Consider the following 16,051-nt stretch of genomic DNA (forward strand, 5'->3'; position numbering starts at 1 on the left):
ATGTACCTACCGCGTGCCTGGTGATTAGGGAGGTCAAAAGAGGGCGCGGGATTCCTCGCAACTTTAGTTACAGTTGTTAGCCACCACGGGTGACTCTGACCTGGAGCCTTTGGAAGAGCAACCTGTGGTGGTTTTTTTGTTTGGATTTTTTGTTGTTGTTTGGTTTGTTTGATTTGGTTTTGGTTTTTTGACACAGGGTTTCTCGGTGTAGCCCTGGCTGTTCTGGAACTCGCTCTATAGACCAGGCTGGCTTCGAACTGGGATCCACCCTCCTCTGCTGGGATTAAAGGCGTGTGCCACAACTGCCTGGGCAGCCTGGGTTTTTTAGTAAACTGGGAGGTCATGACCTATTGTTCAGTTGGCAGAGTTGTTCCCTACCAAGCACACCACCCGAGGTCTATCCTCAGCACCAGGGATGGTGGATACCCATAATCCCAGCAGCTGGGCGTGAGTCTTCTCTGCTGTCTTTCCCTTGTATGTGTTTGTGCCTCCCTTCTCCATACTGGGGTTCCAGTCCTGCTCATGCTCTGGCTTTACATGGGTCCTGGGGATCTGAACCCCAGGCCTTTGTGCCTGCTTAACAAAGGCTCCACTCACGCTAGCATCTCACCAGTCACAAGTCCTGGTGTTAGGCCGAGCTGAGGATCGAACCCAGGGCTTAGTACATGCCAGGCAAGCACTCTACCAACTGAGCCGCAGCTCCTGCCCTGCTGCCCTGCATCTCCTGCCCTTCCCTTCTCTGCGTGTCTTTCTGTTTCTCCCTGGCAGGTGCCTGTTGTCCTCATTCCTCTAGGCCCTGTAAAGACCAACACAGTCAAATTGGCCCCAACTCAGCTGGTCAGACCATTATTTCCAAGACAAGGGTGGGGGCAAGGGAGTACCAGGTGGGAGCTATTCCCAGAAGCTTCTCTGTTCTTACAGCCCTCAACACATTGTCCACCTCTGGAAGGCCCTGAGAGCCAAAAAAGGGGTCGAGTTTGTGCTTTAATGTTTTTGTTGTTGTTTTGCTTGTTGAAGACAGTACATAGCCCTGGCTTCTTCCGGGCTTTTAAAATTTTTGTGGTGTCGGAGCTTGAACTTTATTTTCATTTGTTTTGAGACAGGGTCTCACTTTGTAGCCTGGGGTGGCTTCAGACTTCCAGCAGTCCTCCTGCCTCAGCCGCCCACGTGCTGAGATTGCAGGCATGAATCATAAAGTCCAGCCTTACGTTTTTTGTCTTGGCACTGTCAGCCCACATTGCAGGCCTTCCCACTGCAGACCTTGTGCAGGCTGTGGACTTGATCGCTGAACTACACCTCTAGCCTTAGTTACTGTGTGGCCCAGCACACTCATATTTCTTTTGTGTTGTGTTGTGTGTGTGTGTGTGTGTGTAGCATACACGTGGAAGTCAGACTTGCAGGAGCTGTGCGCTCGCTCCTACAGTGTGGGTCCTGGGGATCAAACTCAGGCCATCAGGCTTGGCAGCAGGTCCTTTTAACCACTGAGTTAGGAACATGTTGGCAGGAGAGGTATTGGCACAAAGGTAAGCCAGTCACTACTTTCTTTAGGCAGCCTCTTGCTTTGTAGCTCAGGCTGGCTTCAAATTTGCAATTCTCAATTCCACCTCCTGGGATCACAAGCTTGTGCCACAACGCCCAGCTGTGAGCCTCCTTTCAAGTCCAATGGGAAGGAGCAGGACCAGCAAGCAGAATGAGCTGGATCAGCTGCCTTCCCTGGAGGACCAGAACACTGCAATTACTCCTGTACTGGATGCCACAGGCATTTATGTCTCACAGGCTGGATTTGGCACTTAGGTTTCTAGCAAATGAGGACAAATCCAGCTCAGAAAATCTAAGAGAAGGCGTCACAGAGATAAAAAGGATGGCTCTCCACTGGCTTACAGTAGTCCTCTGGCTGTGACCGTGGGCTCCTGCCTGTCTTGCTGCTCTCCTAGGACAGGTGATAAAACAAGGGAGTCTCATATAACCCAACGATGGGCGCAAAGCCCTGGCTCCAGTCTCCTTATTGCCAAAGCACATGCACACAAAGGCAGAGGAGCCGAGTCTATGAACACTTTCTGCAGAGCTAGCTGGATGTGGTGGCTCGCTCCTGTAATCCAGTACCTGTACAGCAGAGGCAAGAGGGCTGTTGAACGTTCGAGGTCAGCCTAAGCTACATAGTGAGCTCAAGGCCAGCTGGGGCTGCATAGTGAGACTGTCTTTAAAAAAAATTGAACTTTCAGGGGCTGGAGAGATGGCTCAGTGGTCAAGAGCATTAACAGCTCTTCCAGAGGTCCTGAGTTCAATTCCCAGCAACTACATGGTGGCTCATGGACATCTATAATGGAATCTGATACCCTCTTCTGGTGTGCAAATGTATATGCAGATAGAGAGAGCACCAGATACATAAAATAAATAAATTTTAAAAAAGTGAACATTAAAAAAAATCAATCCCTCTCTCTCACACACACATACAACTATATAACAAATACATATGTATATTGGATACATACATACATACATACATACATACATACATACATACATACATACATGGTCTCGTATAGCTCAGGATGGCCTGGAACTCAATTCTGATCTTCCTGCCCCTGCCTCCCAAATGCTGGGATTACAGACATGTGTATCAGCACACCCCATTTTACAGCTGCTGGAGATTAAGACGGGGCTTTATGTATACTAGGCAAGCACTCTACCACACTACATCTCCTGAACAAGAAACCATTATTGTGACTGGAGAAGTGGCTCAGTCGTTAAGAGCGCTACACTGTGGCTCTTCACGACCACCTGTAACTCTATTTCCAGAGAATCTGGTGCCCTCCTCTGGCCTCTCTGGGTACTGCACACACACGGTGCCCAAGCATATGCAGGCAAAACACATACATTTAAGTACAAACAAGAAATGTTTTTAAGTTAGAAAAAAAAATTCTTCCTCTTGTGTGAGGTGCTCAGGGAGTTGACTTTCCCAGCCAACAGTTTGTGGAGGGACTGAACTTTAACCCTAGGCCCTGGACTCTTTTTTTTTTTTTAAACAGGATCAGCTGGACAAGATCATGCCTACTTATGACTTGTAACAATGGCTACGTCTGTGTGTTAGAGAGTTTGGTTGACTTCAAATGGAAGCCTGCATTCAATTCTTCAATGAGTCTGGGAGAGCAGCCATTTATTGGAAGCGTGGCTCTTTTTAAGAGAGGCTTGGTGACATGCACACCTTCCAAGTTCTTGGCTACTCCTTCCTCCTTCCTCCTTCCTCCTAGCAAGGGTTTACCGTCACAGTTGTTACAGGAACAGATTGATTGCTCTAGTCTGAGATTTAACAAGGGAGGAATTATGCTGAGTCAATGTGACTAAACATCTGGAGTTCCTAAGTCACCACTGAACAGACATTACTGTAAGCACACATACTTAGAGATCAAATAGCTGTTTTTCTTAATTTACTGCTGTTAAACCCTTACTTGGATTGTCCAGTTTTATGATAAGGCACTAAAGGAAAAAATTACTGCTTCCCAGGATTGCTGGAAAACGATAGTAGAGTGGCTTCAGAGAGATGAGACCAAGGCCAGTGACCCTGGGGACACCGGTCACACTGACAAGGGTGCTGTATGGGATGCTTAAAACTTAACTTACTTCAAAACCTTTCTGCCTTGCCCTCACCACGCACATCAAGGAAGGTCAGAAACAGCCAGCTCTCTGAAGGCTGTGCCAGGAGAACTAACTGCAAGTGAGGCCGACCAGAGCTCCAGAAAGACCTTGTCTCAAAACATGAAGGGTTGAGATGTAGCTTTGTGGTTGAGCATTTGCCTAGCAAGTACAAGGCTCTGGGTTCAATCCCTAACACCTCAGAACAAAACTCCAAAACAGCAAAAAACCCTGCTCCCTTGGAGCAAATAATCCTCCCAGGGCCGAGCCCTTTGTTTAACTTACGTAAGAGGGTGTGTCAGCAATGACTTGGTACAGACTTGAACATTTCAGCTCTGCCACTGAACTTACTGTGTAATTCCTGAAAGTGAATGGCTGCAGGCAGGGTAGGGAGAAAGTAGTTTACACACACACACACACACACACACACATCCCGGGAGGTGGGGTGTGGGGTGGGATTGGGTGGGGGTTGGGTGAATACAAAGCTCAAAGCCAGAGGGCTGAGCTTGTGAAGTGCTCACAAGAGGTACTCAGGGTTCTGCAGGGACAAGGTAGTTACAAAGGGAGACTGTGAAGTCTCATCCAATAAAAAGTATGTTAAGAAAAGACAGACACTGGGCTGGGCTGTAGCTTAGTTGGTAAAGTGTTTACTGAGCAAGCTTGAGGACCTGAGTCCCAGCCAAGCACGGTGATCTGTAATCCTGGTGCTGGGGTGGTGGAGTCAGACACCTTAGCCTAGTCAATGAGCTCCAGGCCCACAAGAGACCCTGATTTAAAGAAATAAACAAACAAACAAACAAATAAGTGAAAAGTACCTGAGAAGTAACACAGGAATGCATATACACACTAAATAAATGAATAAAGGCCGGAGAGCTACAGCAACAACGAAAGTGCAGTTCCTCGAGACTGCCTGGCTCTCCTCAGCGTGGAGAGAGACAGGGCGGCCTCAGACAAGATCGAAGCCAGGTAACCACCTTTGTAAGAACGAACTCAAAGATGACTATCCAGTTCACACTGAAGTCTGGCCGAGGGTAAGGGATACATGGCCCGACATTACACCTAGTGCTCACAGACAGGCTGAGATTTGAAAATCAGTTCTTCCTCCAGGCTCCATCCTCCCCTTCTAGTTACACCATTTCCTTTCTCCCTTTGCAATAAAAACCTCTACAGGATGGACTGGAGATGGCTCAGTGGTTAAGAGCACTGGCTGCTCTTCTAGAGGTCCTGAGTTCAATTCCCAGTAACCAAATGGTGGCTCACAACCATCTGTAATGAGATCTGGTGCCCTCTTCTGGCCTGCAGGCAGAACACTGTATACATAATAAATCTTTTTTTTAAAGTTATATTAAAAAAAACCTCTACAGGAATTGTCAATAAAGCTGAGCATGTGGCACACACCCGAAATCAAGGTCATCTTTGTGCTGAATGGATAGCACAGTGGTTAAGAGCACTTATTACTCTTCCAGAAGACCTGGGAAGATTCTAGAACCCACAAGAAGGCTCACAACTCCAGTCCCAGGGAATCTGTTGCCCTTTTGGGCCTTCTCAGGCACCAGGCACGCATGTGGTATAAAAACCAAACTAACACATACATGTACCACACCCTCCCCTCTATACTGTAACAGAATCCTCAAAGTTCCAGAAGTAAGGGGATGGGGAGACAGGACCTAGTTCAGTTGGTAAGGGTACTTGCCTAGTTTACACAGCCTTGGTTTGGCCTCCCACACCATATAGACTGGGCAAGGTAGTGAAGGGCTGATGTCTTGGCACTTGGGAGGTGAAGGTTCTGGAGTTCAAGGCTATTTTCAGCTACATAGCAAGCTCAAGGCCAGCCTGGGGCTACAGGAGAGCCTGTTTAAAAAACAAAACAAAGAGTTGCTCCAAACCCTCAACTACTCAGCTACTGAGATTCAGATTTAGACAAACTATATTTGCCCCAAACCTAATTTGCAGTTTTATTAGTAATAACAGTGACTGGGGCCAGCAGAATGACTCAGTGGGTTAAGGCACCTGCTACCAAACCTGAAAAGCTAGAATTTGATGCCTATGACCCAACTGGTGGGAGAGAATGGACTCCTTCAAATTGTCCTCTTTCCTCCACACACAAACCATAGTGTGGGAATACACACAAACAATAAACAGAATTTAAAAAATGATGTGGTCCTTCATATACAAACCATAGCATGTGAATACACCCAAATAAGAAACAGAATAAAAAAAGGAATGATGTGGTCTCCATCTACCATATTCTTTTCTCAGTTGGTTCTAAAATGAATAGTGATGGTAATGAGTGACTCCCTTTCCTGTTGCCCAAGCCTGTGGCCATTGCTCAGCCCATGTTTTTAGCTCATCAGCCTCATAGGATGTGGCAACTGAATCCTTCCTCTTTGATACTTCCTCACCCTGGCAGTCAAGCGTCACTTTGGAGACCTTCAAGCCCATTCCTCTTCCTGTGGAACCCTTATGTACTGAAGTCCTCTTCCTGAACTCTATGAAGTCAAGTGCTCTGACTCACCAGCTTCCTGTCAGGTCTTCTTGCCTGTGTGGCTCCTTTACCTCCACAAAGACCTCTTGCCATCTTCAACACCTCAGGAAGCTGCCACACTGTTGTTCTGCCGAGGCACATACCCAGTGAGATGCTCTCCATTTCTCTCTCCAGCTCCATGCAAATTTTCAGCAAACATGGTAGTTCTTTCTCTTGTTTTGTGATAAAACTTCACTATGTAACCCAGACAGGTCTTCTTGAATTCAAAATCTTGGTGTCTAAGCCTCCATAAATGCTGGGATTACAGCATGAAACATCATGCCTGGCCTATTTTTTTTTTTTTAAATTAAGAAAATTTTTAGCTGGGCAGTGGTGGCACACACCTTTAATCCCAGCACTTGGGAGGCAGAGGCAGCCTGGTCTACAGAGTGAGTTCCAGGAAAACTACAAGGAGAAACCCTGCCTTGGAAAACCAAAAAAAAAAAAAAAAAAAAAAAAAATTTCATTCATTTTACACTTCCCTCCTCTAGCCAGCCTACTTCTATTAGAAAAAAATTAAGTTACCTTCATTTTGTATGTATGTGTATGCATGTGGGCATGGGTGCCAGGTTGTGCATGTAGAGGTCAAAGACCAGCTTGTAGAAGTTATTAGTTCTCTATGAACCAAAGGCTGAGGGGCCCCCAGCTGGATCAGGCCCTCTGAATAGGTGAGACAGTTGATCGGCTTGATCTGTTTGGGAGGCAACTAGGCAGTGGGACCGAGTCCTGTGCTTGTTGCATGAGTTAGCTGTTTGAAACCTGGGACTTATGCAGGGACGCTTGGCTCAGTCTGGGAGGAGGGGACTGGACCTGCCTGGACTGAGTCTACCAGGTTGATCGCAGTCCTCAGGGGAGGCTTTTCCCTGGAGGAGGTGGGAATGGGGGGTGAGCTGGGGGGAAGGGGAGGGGGTGGGAGGGGGGAGAACAGGGGAACCTGTGGCTGATATGTAGAACTAAATGGTATTGTAAAATAAAATAAAAGGAAAAAAAAGTTATTAGTTCTCTCCTACTATCTTGAAAACTGGGCCTAGAACCCAGGTCATCAGGCGTGGTGGCAAGTACCTTTACTTTCTGGGTCATCTTGATGGCCCAACACACTCAGCTTTAAATGTATGTTAGTTCTATCTTTAATATGTACTGAATCTGATCTTACCTCTCTGCATATCCTGCTTCTTCCATGCCACAGTATCTCTGGAATACAGGGGCCACTTCCTACTCTTGCCTCCATGAATCCCAGACTGTTTTCATCTTGCAAGAACCTGTCACAGGCTTCTCAGATGCCTTCACTAGCTTTCCATTTCACTCTAATGGAACGCCAAGTCCTTCTTAGTCCTCTCTGGCCACGTCCTAGCAACTTCCAGGAAATGCCTGTCACTCTCCCCTTTATTGGCTCCACACTGGCTGCCTTGTCCAAAGGATTTGACTTTTCTGCTTGGAGACTTCCCTAACAGGATTTACACGGCATACTCTGTGATTGCAGGACACACTGAGTGCTCTCTCTCAAGAGGGCCTTCCCGGTGACCTGCTGACTTCCCATGCAACCTAAGTCAGAAGCTCATTTATTAGTTAAAGGGGGACCTGTAGGGCCCTGGCCCCTGTTTTGGATAACTGTTGCCTTGCTTGCTGACCTTGACCTTGATATCCTCCCTATGCTAATTCCCTCCCGGTTTCACCCTCCTGAATGCTTGTCTGTATATCCTACATAATGGGCATTAAGAGCTTAGATGCAAGATTGCAAAACATCTGTAGTGAACTTCTGCCCTCCAGGGTTCTCCCATTGTGCTGTAAGCCTGTATTTAAGACCTCCACCCTCCTTCAATAAACTGGCATTCGGCATTTAAAAAAAAAAAAAAAAAAAAGAGGGCCTTCCCGACCACAGTCTAACTAGATGCCTCCTGTCTAGCCACGCCTCTAGTCTTTCATCTGGCTTTGTTTCCTACAACGACATTTACATGGTTCTGACCAGATCCCACAGCCTGAAGAGATGAGCCAATGCCTCCCTGGGACAGGCAGCCAGACACTGTCAGTACTGCCCTAACTGGCATCTGGCTCTTCCATGTGCTATGGTGAACTCAATCATGTGGTGTTAAACCTCCCACCACCTCCTAGAAGCTTGTGGATAGCACCCTCTTTGTTCTGGGGACTGCTATAGTGATTTTTCACCTGGCCTCTTACCCCCCCACTCCCTCCTGCCTCCCCTTTTTAAAAAAGATTTATTTATGTATGAGTGCGCTATCTGCATGTACACCTTTATGCCAGAAGAGGGCATCAGACTCCACTATAGATGGTTGTGAGCCACTATGTGGTTGCTGGGAATTGAACTCAGTACCTCTGGAAGAACAGACAGTGCTCTTAACCACTGAGCCATCTCTCCAGCCCCCTTCCCTCTTATTCTTACTCCTTTGTTTTTTTGAGATGGGGTCTCTCTGTATAGTCCTGACTGTGCTGGAACTCGCTGTAGACCAGGCTGACCTTGAATTTGCAGAGATCTGGCTGCTTCTGCTTGCCTGAGTGCTGGGATTAAAAGCGTGCACCACTGCCCGGCTTTTTTCTTACTCTTAATAAACCACTTCTCTAGGTTTCTAAGGCACCCTTCACATTTGTACTTATGTGCATGTGCACAAGCACATGTATACACATACACACGTATTTTCTTTCTTTCTTTTAATGACTAACTGGTGTTTTGCCATGAGTGTTGGGTTCCCTGAAACTGGAATTACAAATAGTTGTTAGCTGCCATTCAGGTGTTGGGAATTGAACCCAGGTCCTCTGGGAGAGCAGTCAGTGCTCTTAACTACCGAGCCATCTCTCAGCTCCACCATTTTCTTTCTAATGCTCTCCCTATCACTTCATGGCCTGATCTTGGTCTTGAGACCCTCCTAATAAACCTCATTCCTGAAGAGTAACTCTATGCCGGCTTCCTTTTCTGAGCTGACCACTGCATTAATCTACTGAACACTTTCCACTTAGTGTTATACATGTGAACACCTCTCGCACAGTGGAGGCCACAGGCATATTTGCTTGCAGTCTGTGGTGGAAACACAACAGTGTTGGATACTCAAATTCCATTGAACACATCCCTGTTGTTTTTGGTAGGCTATGCTGGCCTGAAATTTGATAGGCAAGAACTCTTAATCCTTCTGCCTTTACACTTCCTGAGGGCTGAGATCACAGCTGTGGGCCACCATACCTCGTCTATGTGTTGCTGGAGATTGAATTCAGGGCTTTGTGTGTGCTAAGAAAACAGTCTATCAACTGAGCTACATTCCCAGCCCTGGCCTGGAACTCTTGATCCTCCTGCTTTAGCCTCCCAAGTTCTGAGGCTACAGGTGTGCATTGCCGCACCTGACCACATTATTGCTTTTGCTTAGGTACAGCCTTCCACAACCATGGTCCCTTGCCTGTGCTCTACTTACAAGGAGAAGCTCATTGCAAATTTCAAACTCCTACCCTCCCCACCCTTCCCCAGACTCCAGTACAATACAACTGAACATGGGTAGTTCTACAAAAAGGGGCTTCAGGAGAATGCCCGCATCTTTTAGACAAGTGCTCACACACTTGGCAGAAACTCTTTCAAACAATAGTATCATATACACTTTTCTAGTTATGTCAGAAAGGAACCTGTGCCGGGTGGTGGTGGCGCACACCTTTAGTCCTAGCCAGGTGAGTCTCTGTGAGTTCGAGGCCAGCCTGGGCTACCAAGTGAGTTCCAGGAAAGGCGCAAAGCTACATAGAGAAACCCTGTCTCGAAAAAACCAAAAAAAAAAAAAAAAAAAAAGAAAGAAAGAAAGGAAGAAAGGAAGAAAGGAACCTGTAGGCTACACCACGGTTTTTATTTTAGACAAGAATTATTACCATGTATGGTGGCAAACACCTTTAATCCCAGCAATCAGAAGACAGAAGGAGGCAGATCTCTGTGAGTCTGAGGCCAGCCTGGTCTATATAAGTAAGTTCCAGGTGAACTAGGCAGGATCACACTGTGAGACCCTAGCTCAAAAAACCAAAATAAACAAATAAATAAAAATAAGCCAGGTGGTGGTGCTGCATGACTTTAATCCCAGCACTCAGGAAGAGGAGACAGGCAGATCTCCGAGTTCAAGGCCAGCCTGGTCTACAAAGTGAGTTCCAGGACAGCCAGGGCTACACAAAAAAATTCTCTTGAAAAACAAAAAAAAAATAAAATTAAATTAAATAAAAAATAAAGAATTATCATTGTAAGAAACAAAATTAGTTTACAATGGATTTTCAAAGGGCACAAGACTAAAACACAAGAGTCATTTGATGCACTGGTTGTACCTTTATTAATTTTACCTCGTCCACTAGCAGTTCTGTGATGCAAGGTTACAATACACAGTTAGATAATGTCTGCATTACACATCTAAGGCTATACAGCAAAAGAATCAGGATTAGTACAAATACAAGAACTGTATTTACATTTTGTATACTCAAGCTCCAAACATCAGATATTTACAAAATAAAACATGAAAATGAAATCCAAAATTAATAATGTACATTGTTGCTTGTGCTCAACTCCTTCACTGGGGAGAGATCAGTTTGCAAAGTCTTGGTTCAAAAAGGCCACTTATGCTTCATGGGTTCTGTCACAGCATGGGGATGGTGATGAGAGACTTGGCTCTCAACAGACAAGTACTTTAGAGCCACAAAGTCTAAGACAATGTGTAACCATGAGAAGGCTGGTGGATTCCTTGGGAGAACTGATGCCAGAATACACAGCATGGAAAAAAAAAAAAACAAAAAAAAACAAAAAAAAAAACCACCCAATTAAAGACACGACAAGCAATGTGTAACATCCAGGGTTTGGCATGAGACCAACCTCGGCCTGGACTTTCTGTCTGAGCAGCTATCTACCAGGAGGCTTTTTGTCTCTGCTTTGTGGCACTGGGGACTGAACCAAAGGCATCACACAACTGCCAAGTGCTCTATCACTAAGCTGCACCCCTAACCTCTGGTTGTAACCTCTGGTGTTTTTAACACCAGTTCTGTATCAACTCTTAATTTCTTGAAGTAATTAGGGTCTCTCAAGATTTTATAGAGATCAAATACCTACTTCATAAATGGCCTTTTGAACAGTAACAGCAATAATCTCTCAGCTGATGATCTCTGACTTGCTCCACAGTCATGATCTTACCCACTCTTGGCGGATCACTGGTTATGGCAGATGGCTGCACTTCACAGCACCAGAGTTTAATTCAAATGCATTCAGCAGACCTTCTAAGAGCAGCAACATAATTATTCTTTTCTTCTCATAGAGCAAGTTAAAGGTTACAATTTCAAAAAGGAACCCAAATGAAAAGTGAAGGACCCATGCCAAATGAACACCCAGCCCTGGTATTGTTCAGGAGAGCCAGAGCACAGCACCCACGAGGGACTGCAAGAGTCCCAACAGGTGCCACCCAGTGCAGAATCATCCCATCAGTCCAATGTGCAATTCATTACAGCTGTATAAATATACAAACACCTTACAAAATTAAATCTCCCTGTAAATTAGACAAGCAGCAGCAGGTAACAAAGTCTATGCTTTGAAATACATTCCAGGAATCACCTGTTTTTAGACCTCAAAGACCTTTCACAATCATCCTTCATTCTTTCATCTAAACAAGATGAAAAATCTTGAAAATGAATAGATATATAGATTCCACGCAGCTGAAGGAGAAAAAGAATGGTTTCTTAGCTGATGAACCTTCAGCACTCCCCTCGAGTTTCTCATTTACGGATGGGTTCAGGGGCCTGCTCGGAAGCAGCCTGGCCTGTGCTCCTGCCTAACCTTGTGCAGGGACTGCCTGGCCCGCACAGTCTGGGCCTGAGAGCTGGCTGACTCCCAGGGTAGTCTCCCAGAAGCAGGCAAGGCCTGAGCACTGGTCAGGGTTAGTTATGAGGCTATATTTGCTTGGGAGGAAGGAGGAGAAATAAAGGAAGAGGGAGGATAATTAATTTTAACCAGCATTCACTTTCTGTAATTTGTAGGTTTTTATTCTAGGTTTTTTGTTTAAAAGAGTGCTTTGAAAATTATATATATATATATGTAGTTTCCTTAAAGTCTAGCTGTCTTAACTTTCCTGCTACCATGGCAACCACAAAAATCTCCCACATAGGTCCTGCCATAAAATCCTTCCTCTTTCAAAGCTTCAAAGCAGAGGTGAGCTTGTCTGGAAATGGAACATCCATGCCCAACTGCTCAGATTCCAATCTGAGCATGGGCCCTACAGAAAGAGGGGCACCAACAGTGGCAGAGAGAAACACATGTGCCCTAGTTCCAATCCCACTTTTCCCGGTCTCCTAATGAGGCTGCCTTATCTGGGCATACGTGAAGGGGCGGTCCAGTTTGGCTCACTCTAACATTTGATATTTGCAAAGCAAAGACTTTCTAAACCAGTTTTGTTAGATTTAAGAAAACACAAGTCATTGCAGGGTTTAGTACGTGAACAATCCACTCTCCCTCAGGCTTCACACCTCTCACCACAGACACGGACCCATCCAACTGCGTAACAGCAGCAACATCAGTGATCCCATTGAAAAGTCACCTTTTCTCTTCATTTCCCTGAAATTAGATTTCGTTCTGGTCCAGGAAGCTGTCTTCAAGCACAGATAGAGCCTGCTGGATTTGAGTATACACCAGAGGGGCATGTTGTGTTCATTAGACAACAGAGACTTCTAACTACATTAAAAATCTCATACATATGCTTAGAAAACAAGTAACATTACAGTTAGTGACCTATGCTTTAAAGAGAGAAAGGAAGTTTTAAAAACCCACCAAAGTATTATTTGATCAATTTTTTAGATAAAAAGTCTGATTTTTGCCCTTTCTTTTCTCCATGGTCCACTTTTCCTTTTCTTTGCAAGGCAACAGTAACAAACGGAGCTGGGAGTCCTGTTCTTCAGAGAGAAACCCCGCTGAGAGGTCAGAAGCAAGGGTCTGCATACCCACACACCTCCCTAGTGGCTGCTCTGCAGTGGTGAATGAGCTCCTGACCAGAAAGAAATCCATTCCACCATTACCCTCAGGTGAAGAACCCTCCCAGAGTGGAGGTGAGCAGATGCTTTCCTGGGTGCCTGAGTGATGGTGAAACAGGCTGGCAAGACCAGTAAATGGCAGCATGAATGAGCCCCAAGTCACTGGAAAGCAACTGAAGGATCCAAACCAGGGGCTTTCTGTGCTCTACTCAGTCCCGTAACACTGGCAGGTAAAGGAAGGGCATGATTTTTTGATGGTCTCTTGAACCCTGACCTGGTTTGTTAGAAGCCACAGAAACTGGGAGCAGGGAATTCTTCTTTCTAAGGGGGTACTTCCAAACCACATGAGAAACAGTGGGGGGTGGGCAGGGCAGGATCCAACAGCAAACCACAAGACAGTTGAGGACACTCCTCATCCCTAAGTATTGTCTTCTGATTTGTTTGGAATGGTGGTGGTAACTGAATCCTGGCATCCAGAAAACAAAGCCTACCATGACAAGCATTATTGGGAATGGCCACTGGATTCCGATAGTGACTTCAAAGTTTATGCAGAAGCTACAGTTTTTTGACCAAAGGGAGCTACAACAATCACAAGTTGCACTCAGCACTCTCATATCAACATTGATCCAGTTTATCCCCAGAAGTCAAACACTCCCCCACTCCCCCTTGTGGGAAATGTGTTCACGACATCACATAATTCCAAACAGTGTGACCAGCATCAGAAATGCTAAGAACAGAGTTGCGAAACTCCAAGACAAAAGCCTCCTTCCCAGTGAGGAGGAGAAAGTCTGCAGGATCCTGCTGTGAGCAACTCTAGCCCATCCTCTAATGATCACCCTCATGACCCACTGCCCAATCCATTGCAGCAGCCTGGCCTCAAAGGGCCAACAGCAGCCACTGTCCAGGCCTATCACAAAGGACCTTCTGTCTCTTCCTCTCTATAAATCCATGCTCTAAGCCCTGGTTTGGATAGAGAACATAAATCCCATTTCTGAGTTTCCCACAGTGCTTTCCCTGAATGGAAATGCAGGGATTAGCCACCAAATAAAGAGACAGAAGGAGGGAAAAGCAAGTTTTTTTCTCAAGGACTGCTTAGTCTCTAAGCCACCCAGGAAAAAGTAGTATTATCATAAACCGAATGAGAGAGAGAGAGAGAGAGAGAGAGAGAGAGAGAGAGAGAGAGAGAGAGAGAGAGAGAGATATTACCCTGAAAACCAGAGATACACAGAGACAACAGACAGACAGTGATTATAAGGGGAAAAAAGAAGCGGAAGTACACTGGGAAGCAATCTGGAGATTTGCTGGACCCTCAGGGTTTGTGTGTGAATGTGAGTGTGCATGAATATGTGTAGTGTTTTTTTCCCCTTTTCTTAGGCCACATGCTACAAGTCTTAGCACAAGAAAAAGAAGAGTACAGAACCATGGAGATAGGGAACAGGAGAGCTAGAGAAGTGCTGGATGAAAGGGAGGAGTAGTTAAGCCACAAGATTACAGACAAGAATAACCGTTAAGAATCACAAAGAGAATGAGAGGTAACACTTTCTTTATCTGTCCAAGGCGAGCAAGGCTCAGCAGAATTGCTTAGTATTTCGGCTGGCTCGGGCATCTGCGAGAGAGTTTTGACCTATGAGAAAAATGGGAGGCAGGGTTAGAAAACTGGATATGGGTCTCCTCACAAGTAACACTGCAGGCCCAGGTTTCTATGCTCCTAAACATGACTAGACTGTGGTCTTCTCTACTCGGGGAAGTCTGTGAGATAAGCCCCTCAGAAACAGAGAGCTGAATTATGGGAGCCCATTAAGGCACTCAAAGTCTTTCCTTTACCCAGTGCTCTCCCCTGCAGGCCTCCTGAAAACTGAAAACAAAAGGAGACAAGTGGTGAGCCCTAAGTGTTCTTATGGTGAGGACACAGATATCTTATAGAAACAGGGACTCATCTTCACCTTATACCTTCCTTACACTCTTGCCTTCCCTCTATTTTCAACCCAGTTCGAATGACGTCTTTTCCTCTTTATGCTGGTATCTCGGGGGCTGAAAGCCAAGGAGAGAAAGGAAATGGCTTCCTAGAGCCAGGAATGGTACTGTACACATGTAATCCTAGCACTTGGGAAGAGGTGGAGAACTTGGAATCCAGCCTGGGCTACACAGTAGGAATGTCTCAACAAGACAAAATGAAACAAAAGAACAGCCTTTTACCGTATTGTGCCAGCCAGAAGTGGGTTAAAGGCATATAACCAGTCGTTCATGTCTTTGTCATTGAGTGCTTGCAAAAGGACCCCACGGTGCTTTGTGCATACAGCAAAGGTATTAGGTGTCTGGAAAGAAACAGTAAGTAAATGAGAAAGTTATTGTAGAGAAAGAAAAATGGGGACCATCTTGCCATATTCACAGGATGCACAGCACTTCATACTTGAAAGTTCAAGCAACCCAGATATAAAGTAGGGCCCATGCCACAGAGCAGAGAGCCAAAACTCTAAAGGGAATAATACAGGACAGACTGACCTTCACCATGGCCTGCTGGTCCTCACTGTACTCCACCTGTGCTGTAGACAAGTTAATGATGCCACGTTCTACTGGGTCTTTGTCACTGTTATAGATGAAGACATAAGGACGACGAACCACAACGAAATGTTTAGCCCAGTTGCTGGATAGTGGCTCCTTGAAATGCAGGTATCCCTTCTTAGATACCACTGACCTAAAGGACAGTGCAAAAAAAAAAGTCAGTTTCTCCTAAAGTAATTAATAAGCTGAGAACCATCAACATATGCTTCTACTAGGCTGGCCCTCAGATGCAGCAGACAAATGGTCCATTTGGCCTAGATTCTCACTGGTCAAAGCAACACAGAAAAAGAGCAAATGCCACAACACAGAATGCCAGGCACAGACGCCTGATGCACACAGCAGGGACCGTTAGTGTACTCT

General features: G+C 45.7%; 1 protein-coding gene across 10 annotated transcripts in view; it reads right to left on the reverse strand.

Moving 5' to 3' along the window:
* Positions 1-10,434: 10,434 nt before the first annotated feature.
* Kif1b (kinesin family member 1B) overlaps positions 10,435-16,051 on the reverse strand; it is a 140,726-nt gene continuing 135,109 nt past the window's right edge. For all 10 annotated transcript variants that reach the window (XM_028893597.2, XM_028893595.2, XM_028893592.2 and 7 more), the window contains 3 exons: positions 15,632-15,824; positions 15,326-15,444; positions 10,435-14,753 (listed from right to left, as the gene is read on the reverse strand). In XM_028893597.2, coding sequence (XP_028749430.1) covers positions 14,711-14,753; positions 15,326-15,444; positions 15,632-15,824 — 355 coding nt within the window. In that variant the 3' untranslated portion in view covers positions 10,435-14,710. The remainder of the gene's footprint in view (positions 14,754-15,325; positions 15,445-15,631; positions 15,825-16,051) is intronic.

Source organism: Peromyscus leucopus, chromosome 2, assembly GCF_004664715.2.
Source record: "Peromyscus leucopus breed LL Stock chromosome 2, UCI_PerLeu_2.1, whole genome shotgun sequence".
Classification (NCBI taxonomy): domain Eukaryota; kingdom Metazoa; phylum Chordata; class Mammalia; order Rodentia; family Cricetidae; genus Peromyscus; species Peromyscus leucopus.